Source organism: Lichenostomus cassidix, chromosome 3 (genome assembly GCF_008360975.1).
Source record: "Lichenostomus cassidix isolate B80296 chromosome 3, HeHo_3.0, whole genome shotgun sequence".
In the NCBI taxonomy this organism is placed as follows: domain Eukaryota; kingdom Metazoa; phylum Chordata; class Aves; order Passeriformes; family Meliphagidae; genus Lichenostomus; species Lichenostomus cassidix.
In genome coordinates this window covers 50,844,705-50,857,532 of record NC_139483.1, presented here as the reverse complement: position 1 = coordinate 50,857,532, position 12,828 = coordinate 50,844,705, and the positions used below count along the sequence as shown (strand labels likewise).

At 43.4% G+C, this 12,828-nt stretch overlaps 1 protein-coding gene across 6 annotated transcripts in view; it reads left to right on the top strand.

Moving 5' to 3' along the window:
- HIVEP2 (HIVEP zinc finger 2) overlaps nucleotides 1–11,745 on the top strand; it is a 137,339-nt gene extending 125,594 nt beyond the window's left edge. For all 6 annotated transcript variants that reach the window (XM_085055724.1, XM_085055720.1, XM_085055721.1 and 3 more), the window contains 3 exons: nucleotides 1,006–1,107; nucleotides 1,678–2,588; nucleotides 9,189–11,745. In XM_085055724.1, coding sequence (XP_084911850.1) covers nucleotides 1,006–1,107; nucleotides 1,678–2,588; nucleotides 9,189–10,007 — 1,832 coding nt within the window. In that variant the 3' untranslated portion in view covers nucleotides 10,008–11,745. The remainder of the gene's footprint in view (nucleotides 1–1,005; nucleotides 1,108–1,677; nucleotides 2,589–9,188) is intronic.
- Nucleotides 11,746–12,828: the final 1,083 nt, after the last annotated feature.

Genomic DNA, 12,828 nt, shown 5'->3' with positions numbered 1-12,828 from the left:
ACACCATCTGGAGATGCTGGTTGGCATCTCAGAAGCAAAATAAATGCATTTGAAGAGGGCTTTCCTTGAGCTAAGAAGCACCATGTCTTGGTAGTGTGTTGGGTTTGCTTGTGCCATGCTTTCCCTTTTGGGTGTTTGCAAATGGCACTGAAGTGGCAAATGGATTAGAGTGATCTTCTCCAGCTTCTGCTTTGTGCTCAAGATTCTTTGTCATGAAATGTCTCTTGGGGCCAATCTCAACCCAGTTTTTTTATCTGTGAAAAAACAGACAGGCACTCCAGAAAGCCAATAGTCTAGTGTTAGATTGCTCCCTCAAGGGAATGGGAGATTTGCTTTCAAATCTCTGCTGTGTCTGATTTAGATCCATACTCTAAATCTAGGAGCTGAATGTGAATTTCCCACATCCCAAGTGGATGCTGTAAGTACAGCTCCTCTCAGTTCAGAGACTGCAGCTAAATGGTAAACTTGCACAGAGAAGTCTCCCATAGCTGTCTTTTTGTTGGTGGGGTACTTTTGCTTCAAAATGCTTCAAATACACAGAAAATTTGGAAACCACGTGCAAAGGAAATGGGAGAACCCTTATCTTGAAAGTGCCACTGTGTAAACAGGAGCATGAGCCCCATATGGCTGTTGTGCAGGGGGCTTACTTCGATGTCTAGGCAGTCTGTACATATAATGAACAGTGAGTCCAGGAATAGATGACATCCAAAAGGGAGTTTTTTAGCTTGCTGGGGTACCTAAATATCATGTAGGAGAAAATTGGGGAGATTTCTATGTACCTCTCAGGCCCTGAGTTTATTTGAATTTTTTATTTTCTTGAGATATAAAAACTCATTAAAAAGTCTCTGAGGGCAATGGTCTAGATGAGTCAGCCCTGTCTGTTGTGGTGTTTTTTAAAGCTAAAACCCATCATCTGCCGGATAATGGAGTTAAGATACAGCAAAACCTTACTTGAAGAGTGATCTTTGTTGTTGTCCATTAATGACATTAATCTCTGATCCACAGGAAATCTGACAAAACATATGAAGTCTAAAGCACACATGAAAAAATGCTTGGAGCTTGGAGTATCAATGACATCAGTAGATGATACTGAAACTGAAGAAGCAGGTATGTCAAAATGATTTAATTTAGTTGGAATGGCCTCATTCCAACTAAAATATGGAAAGTATGGAGTATGCAAATGACTCATTGCACTTTAGCACAGTATTGGGCATGGGAAAATATATTAAGAATATTTGGGGCATTTTTTAATTGAGATTTAAGTTTTTAATAAACAGGAAGTAAAAAAAAAAATCCTATCCAGTTGTCTGTGTTATACTTTTTTTACATAAAGAGGAGCTAGGAATAAAAGTATGGCCTGTTGTCATCTGTCTCATAAAAAGTTCCCAGTCTTTCCACTTAAGATGTGAGAGATGACAACATTTAGTGAAGTTGCAAGGTAATGTGGGATGAATATGCTTTCATGCCTCCTTTCAGATATAGAATTTTAAGGTATTATTTTGAAAAAAATACGGTTTTAATCTATGAAGAATGACTTTATGCAACCATCCCAGATGAAAAGCATCCAGTGTGGCAGGATCACAATCAGGATGGCAATGAGTGAGCTGGGTGGGGAATGGACATTGCATGAGAAGTGGGATATGTGCTCACCATTTGGACTTGCTGTGGCTCTTTCAGAAAACATGGAGGACATGCAGCAGGAGGCAGAGAAGAGCAGCAACCTGGCAGGGCTGTCAGCAGAGCACCAGTTTTCTGACGCGGAGGAATCAGATGGCGAGGATGGCGACGACAATGATGATGATGATGAAGATGAGGATGATTTTGATGATACTCAGGGAGACTCGACACCAAAAACCAGATCAAGAAGCACCAGCCCGCAGCCCCCTCGGTTCTCCTCCCTGTCAGTGAACTCAGCTGGGGCTTCACAGGGGGCTTCCCCTGAGGGCTCCCTTCCAGTGGGACACTCTTCCCTCATCAGTTACTTGGTCACCTTACCTAGCATTCAGGTTACTCAGCTTATAACACCAAGCGACTCCTGTGAAGACACACAAATGACAGAATATCAGAGGTTTTTCCAGAGCAAGAGTACAGATTCAGAGCCTGATAAAGACAGATTGGACATACCTAGCTGCATGGATGAGGATTACACGCTTTCGTTAGATCCCAGTTCTTCTCCGAGGGACCTCTCACCTTCCAGTCGACAATCGTCACCTGGCTACGATTCTTCACCCTACAGAGATAACTCACCAAAGAGGTATTTAATGCCAAAAGGGGATTTGTCACCCAGAAGGCATCTGTCACCCCGAAGAGATATTTCACCCATGAGGCACCTTTCCCCGCGGAAGGAGGCTGTGCTGAGGAGAGAGCTATCACCGAGACGGGACGTGTCGCCAAGACGTCACCTATCGCCCAGGAGACCAATGTCACCAGGGAAAGATGTGTCTGTTCGAAGAGATTTGTCTCCCAGGAGAGAGAGGAGATACATGGCCTCTGTTAGAGCAGCATCTCCCCGGAGGGGCTTGTACCATAATCCAGCATTGTCCATGGGTCAATATTTACAGTCTGAATCTATTCCAGTGGGACATTCAGTAAGTATGAAAAAATACTTTCATTCCTCTTGTCAAAAACTGTGCTCTTACTGAATTTGTGCATTTCAAAAATCCATGCAGCTTTGTAGAAGAAGAAGGCATAAACTTTGAGCCTTGGTGGGAAGTCCTGGAACAAATTCAAGAAATTTAGAACTGACAGGGACCAAGTCAGAATGCTGATTCATTTAGATACACTAGAGTCAGCCTAAGGGGCAAGCCTTCACTTGGTAGAACCCTGAGTTAATTCCATTAACTTCAATGAAATTAGGCTGGTTTGCATTTTTTGCCTCCATATTCACTGTATTTTATATATATATAGACATAGACATATACACATAAAATTTTTAAATAGTCCAGAAAGCTTACTTGGTGTGTGAGGCTTGCTTCTGCACTGTAAAACATCTTTTACTTCTCAGGCAGGATCAAGCCAAGATCAAGGCTTAAAGCCCTGTTCCTGAGCTACGGTGCCCATCACTGAGGATTGTTTAATGGAATAAAAATGCTGAGATAATGGAACCTCTTGGAAAAGCAGAGTGCCCACTGAAATCAGGATCTGTGGCTAGAATTTAAAGGATATTATTGTGTGAGACGGACAGGCAGCTGTCTGCCCCACAGAAAGTGGTGTCACAACTGACTGTTCTGGCAGGGACACAACTGTCTGGGTGGAAATATGCAAAACTTGTGCAGCTGCTGTCTGTGCTCTTCCCTTTCGGTAAATCAGCTCTCAGAAACTGCCAGATTGGCACTTTTGACCAGCCCTAGCATTCACAAAGCACCCCCTCCACAAATAGATTACATCTTTAGAAGTAAGGTCCTGCTCCCTGTTATTCTCCTGGCTGGCCTCTTCTCCCTGCCTCTCCATTCCCAGTCTTCTTGGCTCTCCATGTAGTCTTTGCGTGTTCCTCTGTGGAGAATAAGAGATGAACCCTGAGCTCATCCAGTCAGCATTTCTGAGCTCTGGCATGATTTTTTCTGTAGAGTCAGGCTAATGTATCATCTGCTCCCAGGATTGGAGTGAGGGATGCACCTGGGTAAAGATGGCTGGAGCAGGGGTGGACCAAAAAGAGCTGAGATGCTGCCAGCCTGGCACATCCAAAACTGATTTCCCAGCATTTCTGGGGTATAAGAGAAAGCTGCAACATGAGTGATCATTTTTATGGGAGAGAGCAACACAGGTACTTCTCTCAATTCTCAGACATGGCATGGCCCCATAGCCTGGTAAGTTGTCCAGGAGAGCAGCGAAGAGGGGTGGCTGGTTAAATGGTCCTTGAGAAAGGGCATGCTGAAATGCTGCTGCACTCTCCCAGGAGCGATCACTGCACAGCTGAGAGAGATTACAAATCCCACCAGGGGTTCTTCTGACTAAGTGAGGAAGCACAAGCGGGTGAAGAGTCACCAGCTTAACCAGTCATGATGTCTCAGTATCAAATGAATGGGATCGTAAGGGATTCTACAGCTGGCATTGTGTGGGGTGCCCCAGTCCCTCATGTCCCACATGAGACACACTGGCAATCTGTAGTAAAGATTTTGGATGTGTAATGATGCTCACAGAAGGGTATGCTAACAGTCCAGTCATCCTTGGCCATCTGACAGCTCTTGCTGTAATATTTTCTTTGTGCATTGTGCACACCTTCCAGCAAGGCATTTAGCACATCGTAAGGACTCTCTTAGCACTCCTAGCTCCTTCTTTTAGAAAGTCCACCATGCCAGATGGATTTCTAGTGCTTACCTTATTTTTGAGGTAGATTCAGGCATGTGGCAGTGAAAACACAATGTAAAAGATCTTACAGTTGTCTTGCAGAAAGCATTAGTAGCAGGCATGTTGAGTGTTTTGAGAGAGAAGGCCAGACCTCAGCAGAGTCACTGCAGCCTGAACAGAGGCATCACTGGAAGTGGAGCCCAGGCAAACTTAAATGAAGAAATTACAAGTGAAGCTGACTGCCCGTTGCAACAAATGACTGCAAGGAAGGAAAGATGGATTCCTTGTCTCTTGATGTCTTTCTGGAAGACATACTTTAGCCAAACAGTAGGCAGGTTTAAGTGAAACACAAGTTATTATACTCAGCGTGTGGGAAGACAAATCACACCTGAGCATGCTATAAATGAAAGCTGTCAGAGAAGAAAAAAGGAATAAAGGTTGTTTTTCACTTTTAGAGTAGTGAAATCCAGCAAACCAGAACATCATTAGCAGCAGCAGCATTGGTGATGCATGTCAGCTTATAATCCTTAAAATACTTTAAGAGCTGCATTGGGTTCCCAGTCCTTGCAGGAGTAAGAGCAGTTTTGTTCTTCTAGTGCCTGTAGTTCTCAGAAGAGGCCAGGTTTCTTTCCTCTCAACTGAAAGTGGTGAATTTGCTCTAGTCACTTTGGCCAGTGATGGTCTAGTTGCCCTTCATGTTGTTTCCTGCTGAATGTCCATGCACTTCAGTGATCTTGTGCAAAGAGCTCGTGAAGTGCTCTGGCATTGAAAGCACCACATACAAAGCAATTTAAATTATTTCTTTAGGAAGTGGGAAAGAGCATGGTGAAAGTAACTATTTTCTCAGATGATGTAAAAATACAGAAAAATACACACCTTTCTTTCCTTTGGCAGTTAATAACAGGATACACTCTTGCAACAGAATACTCTCTCCAGTGTAGCCTAAGGCTCTAGTGTATGCTGGGTCACACTTGGCTTTGACAAGTTAAACTGACGTCTTTAAAATTAAAGCCAGATATCCTCTGCTCTCTAAATGCATTCGGGATCTTCTCTTCTGTCAATGCCAGTAGTTTCTCTCCTTTCTGAGTAGGTTGATGCCATTATCAAAGGGCTCAGATTCTTCTTCCCAGTCGTCTTCTGCCAGTCTTGAGAGAATGAGAAGGAATGGGAAGGTTTCATTTGTTCACCTCGAGTGAATCTCTGTTAGCATTTTAGTTTGAATCAGGCATATGTGTCTATTGTCACTTTTTTTGTGCTTTGACTCACATTTTCAGATCAGTGTTGGAGTAAGTGATCTAGATTGTTGTCAGATGAAATTAAACTGAAAAAATATGCACCAGGAGGGCAGCAGGTACACTTGAGCTGTGAGTGGTCATTCAAGTGACTGCAAAGAGACCACGTAGGGCTAATCTGAAGCAACTTTCCCTTCCAAACCCGCAACACTTGCATTGCAAATATGGGATCCAGAACGAACAGTTTCACTCCATTCCAGCTTGTCCCAACCCTTAGTGCACCCTGCTGCTTCCTAGTGCAGATCAGAACCTTTGCCTCATCTTCCAGTCCTGGGATAGACACAATGATATCGAGAAGCTATCTTGCTGTGAGTGGTACAGACTCGTCTCTCACAACTGTTTTAGCTTCTAGGAGGGTAGTGGATTTTGCTTGTGTTGCCATTTTGTTGCTCATCTCATTCATTTTGAAGTCCAAAGCCTGTCTTGATATATTCAGAAACGTTGATGGGAACTAGGCACCTCTATGACCACTTTAAAGTTGATAGGGCTTAAGGTCCTTTGATCATCCCAGACATGGATGTTGAATTCCTTCCCAAACACTCACTACTTTGTCACCTTGAGTGAAATGCATTCTTGTACAGAGAGCCAGCAACTTCTGAAGTCCAGGTAAACTATAAATAGGTTCACTGGTGTATCTGGGCTACTGTGGTACATTCTCTGTAGGGCTGCAAATTGAGCTGATCCTGAAACTGAAGGCCACATGGAGTTACAGTCAGCTTATTATGCATTATGTTTTTCAGAAAACACATTGGTAACATGGTCTGTTATTGAATTTCCCTGTGGAGTTCAATGTTTTCTGGTTTTTAACTTTAAAAAGCTCAAGTACATTATGATGTTGTAATCAAAGAGACTGTTTTCCACCCAGCATCTTTTTGCAAGCTGTGGTCTGAGGCTGCCCAGAGGATGTCTGTGAAGGGTGCTTGGCTTTGAAATGTGATCTTCCTCTTAATCTCCCACAGCCTGATTTGGATGATGTACCAGATACAGGGTAAACCCTATCTCATCCCTGAGGCATTCTGGGGGACTTGTGAAGCTGGATATAGCTTTGCTCAGGGGTGTGATGTGGCAGTCTAGCTTTGTGACCAGGTCAGAGCATTTAGTGAAAAGCTGCTATGGAATACTGTTGTTTGGGAAATTATATGTCACCTGGAGTTGAAGAGAAATATGCTAAATTGTAACAAATAAGAGTTAATACAAAACGAACTGGATTACCATTACCTGCCAAAGAGAGGAGCTCATCTCACGGCACTGGCAGCAACCCATTCTGACTGCACTGCAAAAAGATGCCATAACTTCCTGCACTGTGCTCTGTGATCTAATACTTGCCCTGTCAACTGAATCAAGTCTTTGGATTTTCAGGATGCTTGCTGAAAAAAGGCAGTCTTTCCCCATGAATATGTATATGTGTGTCTGCTTGTAGGTATGAAAATGCTAGATATTGGTAAAGGAAATAAAAGCAGGGTAAGAGGTAGGAACAGTTATTAGTGCCTGTAACCATTTATGTTGTCTATTTCCAAACGTACCTGCCAGAGCTAGAGAAAAATAATACAATATAAGCCCAGCCAGGCTTGGAAGACGTCCATTGACATGCCCAGACTGTCACTGCCTATGTAAAAATTGGTCATATGAGGCATATATTGGATGATGCTGCGCATCTTAAAGCACATAGCAGTTTCTGTCATGTAAGCCACCTCTGTCCAACAAGGACAGACTGTTGCTCTATTCCCTTTTGAAACCCTGGCAGGGTAAAACATGAAGTCAATGTCTTTCTCAGAGATTTGTGTGTGACTAGGTTTGTTCTTTGATGAGTTTTACTCTTTTTTTTAACTCAATTTCCCTTAGCCCAAGTTCACATCAGATGTAATAGTGATAAATGTCATGGTGTAGGAAACATCCCAAAGGACAACATGACAGAGAAAGTGGTTGACAGACCAAAGATGGAAAAAAAATTAGGGGGCAAGCAGCTGTGCAGAGGTGAGGTTGGTGATAGGAAGGACTGACAGGGTAGGTGAACTAAGTCTTGTGGCTTGGCAGCTGCAGTTTGTTTTGTAAAGTTTTCCCCATTCAGCAATATAATGTGCTGTCACTGTGCTTTCTTATGACAGTTTCTCTTTTATGAGACTCAAGCGTCTCACTTTCTGAATAGGAAAATTCCCAACATAGATTAGTCTCTGAATAATATCTCTGAAGTTTGAGTCTGGTGATTATGGGTCACCCTTTCCTGTCTCGACATTGATTTATATTAAGCAGGACAAAGCATCTGAGCACAGTGAGATTGAGCCCTTGGGTAGCACAGAAACTGAATCTTTAATTGCCCCCTAAACCAGCTCCCTGGGATGGGATCAAGAGGTTGCCTAATGCCGTGAGAGCTAGGATTTCCCAGCAGTGAAGTGCTGCCACTTTAATGCATTGGCATTAAGCAGCACAGTCCTCGGGCTGCCACACCAAGGCTGTGGTAGCATTACAGCTCCGGGGCAATTGATCCATGTTTGGTCAATTTACAGAGCAGAGATGAGCATTTTCATTCATTTAATTTCATATGAAAGTCCCTGAGAGTTGTGTGGCCAAATTCCACACATAATTATGAAAATGTCATCCTGCACTTCTGTCATCATTACTCCTCTGGTCAGCAATAAATGATACTTAATCATCAAATAGCAAACAAATTTTAAAACTTAAGAATGAAGGAAAAAAAGGAACCCAAAAGCCCAGGGCATATTTAATACTGAATGGAGATGGAGCTATTAATTCTTCCAAGGCAGGAACTAATGGGAAGGCAGTGAAAATGTCAATATTGCAAGATTGGCTTTTATTAGCCGTCACAAAATCCCCCATTCTTCTCAATCCTATTATGAGTGGGTGAGTCTCCCTGGGACAAAGTCATCACTTTTGCTCACAGCTGATGCCTCTGTTTTTGTTATTATTTATTGTTTACACTGCAGATAAGCCAGAGGGGTGCTCCATTGTCTCAATGACTAGAAAAATTTGTGTCTTCATTGCACAGAGACACTTAAACTTGCATGGAAATACGCATCTGCTTTCACCAAGGTTTGGGTAAAGCTCCCAGTGCCTTCTCTGAGGCTCAAGAGCAAATTTTTCAGAAGGCAGAAAATACATGCTGCCAGATATTCCCTGCTATGCCAAGCAGTGGTGGTGAGCAGGGCATGTTTGGATGTGTATTTCTCTGCAAAAAACTCCAAATACCAGCATAATTTTCCAAAAGGGGGGGTAAGATGTATCTCCTGGCCAAATTTCCCCTGGGGAAGGAAAATCTATCTACCCCAAATTCTGTTCAATGTTTCAGTTGAATATAATACCCTCCACTTCCTGACCTGAATTGCTGCATTGTGTTGCTGAACTCTCTTAACTGGCCACTGCCTTTCACCTCAGAGGCATGAGCCCTGTCGGGCCGAGCTGAGCAAAACTTTCTCTGTTGTTTGGATATGCATATAGTGGAGTTTTCCAAATGCTTTGGGATCTACCTGGATGAAAGGTGCTTCGTGAATGGGAGGTTGTGTTAGACAGGAAAGCAGATAGGTGGTTTGGCAGCCAGACAAGAATTCTGCTAGTAGCAGCGCTGACATCTCCCTTTTTTTCTTCTGGTTACAGAGACGGGGGTTGTCTCAGGCACCTTACTTCAACATATATGGAGAAAAAGGAGGCATGGAGCACCGCAGGTCTAGCCTGTTCCCCGAGGGGCCGAGTGACTACGTCTTCAGTCATCTTCCACTACACTCCCAGCAGCAGATCCGAGCACCTATCCCCATGATGCCTATTGGGGGCATCCAGATGGTCCATTCAGTCCCCGTGGCCCTTTCAGGTTTACATTCTCCGTCCACTCTGGCCCTGCAGAGGCAGGTCTCTGAGGAGAAGCAAAGAGGAACTGTGGAAACCCTCACAAAAGAATCGTACAGTATTTCTAAGCACCACGAGAAACGTACCTCTCCGCACAGCTTGCACCCCGCTGCTCCCCCCAGCGCACCCTCCTCGCCGCTGCTGTTGCTGGCGCAGAGCACATCTGAGGACAGTGTCGTGGCCACCGAGAGGGAGCAGGAGGAGAACATACAGACTTGTACAAAAGCCATAGCCTCTCTGCGAATCGCCACAGAAGAAGCCGTTCTGCATGGGGCGGAGCAGCTGCAGAGGCCTTCTGAGCCTCACCAGAAACCCTTAGAAAGTGCACATTTTAGCATTAAACACTTTAGTGGATCTGAGCCGGGCCAGCCCTGTGCCTCAGCCACCCATCCTGACTTGCACGGTGGTGAACAGGACAGTTTTGGTACATCACAGACTGCACTAGCCCATCCCACCTTTTACAGCAAGAGCTTTGTGGATGCCCAGCAGCTGGGCTTTCACAGCAGGAGCGACCCCCCATCAAGCACACAGGAAAGGAAAGATCCGTCATCTGAGAAGAGCAAGCCGCATTGATCTGAGATGCATGGAGACTTTTGCCCACACATTTACCCCACTTTCTTTTTTTTCTAGAGATAGAAAAAGTATTCAACTTTACAGCATGCCTGTTCTAAGTTACAGTAGTTTGCTATTATATATACTTTTGTTATATCAAAAGAATTAGATAAAGTAACAAGTCATCATGAGCCTGACCAAAACTAAATTTGAAATTCTTATTGGGTCTGGTACTTTTAAATTGTACAGATGTTTGTGCCTTTTCTTTACTTTGCTTATATTCTTATAAGCATTTTTTTAGCAGTAATTTGTACATATTTTAGAATTTGTGTATCTGCTTTGTAATAAATGTAATTTCTTTCCTTTTTTGGACACTTGGATCTAAATGATGTAAAACAGAACAGCATCAATATATGTGAGGTTGCACTAAAACATATTTTTATATGATTAAAACTGAACAGCTTTTATGTACAGCTCTGATTCTGTAATACTAATATTTATTTACTTTGTTTCATAAATTGTAAATTTTTTTCTTAATGTTGTGGATTGCTTTTCTATGTGAAGCATGGGATTTACTGTTGCGTAATTAGAACAAAATGTATATTGTAAAACAAGATATTTAAACTAGAGTATCTTATCTTATTCTGCACTTATGCATTAGTTAAAAAAAAAAAGATAAAAGATGTATCAGTCAGTTCTTAACTCTTGTAATTTTTTTTTGTCTCTTCTTTGCCGGATTGACTATAACTTAAGTGCTGATTGTGATTTTAAACTGATAGTACCGTAAAGCATTAAAGTAAAACAATGTGCTATTGTGAGTTTTTTCAAAGCTTTATAAAACAGTTATAAATATATTAAAAGTATTTGGTCTTATGTGAACATGTTGATCTATATACTCCTTAAAAAGCTATGGGAAAACATTCCACCCCATGTAAATATGTGCATCACTGGTGCCATCTGTGTAGCTCACCGGGATGGGCAGGATTTGCTATGCTGGTGCTTCTAGAAGTGGGACCGGGGCACTGCTGGCTGCCGGGAGGCAGAGCCCAGCAGCATCCTGACCTGCTCCCTGGCCTCCAGCAGCAGGGTGCAAGGCCCCTACGGCCGCCTGGGGCTGGGTGAGGAGCTGGTCTGCTGGCTGGACACACGGCGCCCTGCCAAGCCTGGCAGTCCCCTGCTCCTGAGGGCTGACCAAGGGGCATAGGTGTCATGAAGAAGTGCCCTGGAGTGTCAGAGAGGGGTTTGGAGAGGAGAAAAAGGTGTTTCCTTGCACTTGAACTCCACAGCTGGCCACTCCCTACTGCAATACCTGGGTCAGCTTCAGGAGAGGCTCCCGTTCTGTCGTGATCCGTCCTGTCCCGTGGACGGGGGTGTGTGGTCCTGCTGGCGAGGCAGAGAGCCCCACCACCCCGGCCTCTTCTCAAATGGGTTTCATGGGCAAGAAAGTCACAGTCTTCCAGTGCAGGGTCTCCACCTGGGCAAGGTTTGCTCCAGAGGAAAGGGAGGAGGTGCCCGGGCTTGTGTTTGAACACGTGTGGTGGGTTACCACTACCACCAGCAGCATGCGTGATTGCACGCACGCACACACTCACACACTCAAACACACGCATGCATACGCACAGATGAACGAAACCAACGACCTAGATTATATTTTGTGCTATTTAGTGGATTATAAATCTGTGAAAACAAGTTTGTATATTGACTTAAAATACATTTAAGGAGTGTTCTTTAAAAAGAAATAAATATACAGTTACATGCATGAGGTGTCTAGTTTTCATGTGTTCTTTGAATTTTCCAAGTTTATTGGTGTTCCAGCATCCTGCACGAGAAGCGCCCTTAAAAATGCGAGTGGTAGTGAAAAATGTGGATCATATTTTGGTTTTCTCAGATATTATCAAAATAAAACAGTTTATTTCTCCAGTAATACCTTGTAGGGGCAGAACCACAGGTGGCATGCTGTAATCCTGGCATGATGGCATATGACTAGTGTAATGCCATAATGGATGGTGACCACTTCTAAACATTAAAGGTTAGCTTCTCATACCGATTGCAATGTTCTGCCTTTATTCCAGATCATTGTGGTAACCTTGCCAAGACAAGTGTGTGCCAGAAAACTGGCTCATCTCAGGCTGGAGAGAGGAGAAGCAGTGTATGTAGTTGGAGATGAGCAGCCTGTTGGATCATGCTTACATAAAAAAAAGGAGAACTCAATTACACATTTTAAATAAACAAGCACCATCTGATAAAAGCCTTTCTCCTCCTGGGCTTCATGGCTGTATTGAGAACAAAATGCTCTGCACAATGATCAGCTAATCAGGTAATCACAGATATTTTATTAAAAGGGAACCAGGCAACCCCTGATGGTAAATGCTCTATTAACATTGCCTTTGTAGGCAACCCTCTTACTGTGGGAGTTACCTCTGGCTCGTCTGATTATTTTAATTAATTTGCAGCTGCAATTTGCCATCCACCTTTTCAGCCTTGGGGCATTTTTTTTTTATAGTCAGTGAGCAAGTATCACTGAAATTATATGTGATATTTTTGGGTTCCAATGGAGCAACACTAAAGAGGTTTCAGGTAATCTTAATTGTATTTTCTTAATGAGCTAATGTGTATACAGTGCTTTGAAAAAAAAACATATCCTCATACAAGGCCTGGGCATCAATGATGACTTTTCATGCTTTGGAAAGGGTGTGGGGGAGGAATGGCAAACATCTCTGACAAAATTTTCCCAGCCATGAGCAATTTTCAGAATCAACACAGCAAGCACAGCAACTGGGACTGGGGGGCAAGTAATTCCATGAACGCTCTGCCTACACTTCCCAGCGCAGCCCCTTCAAGC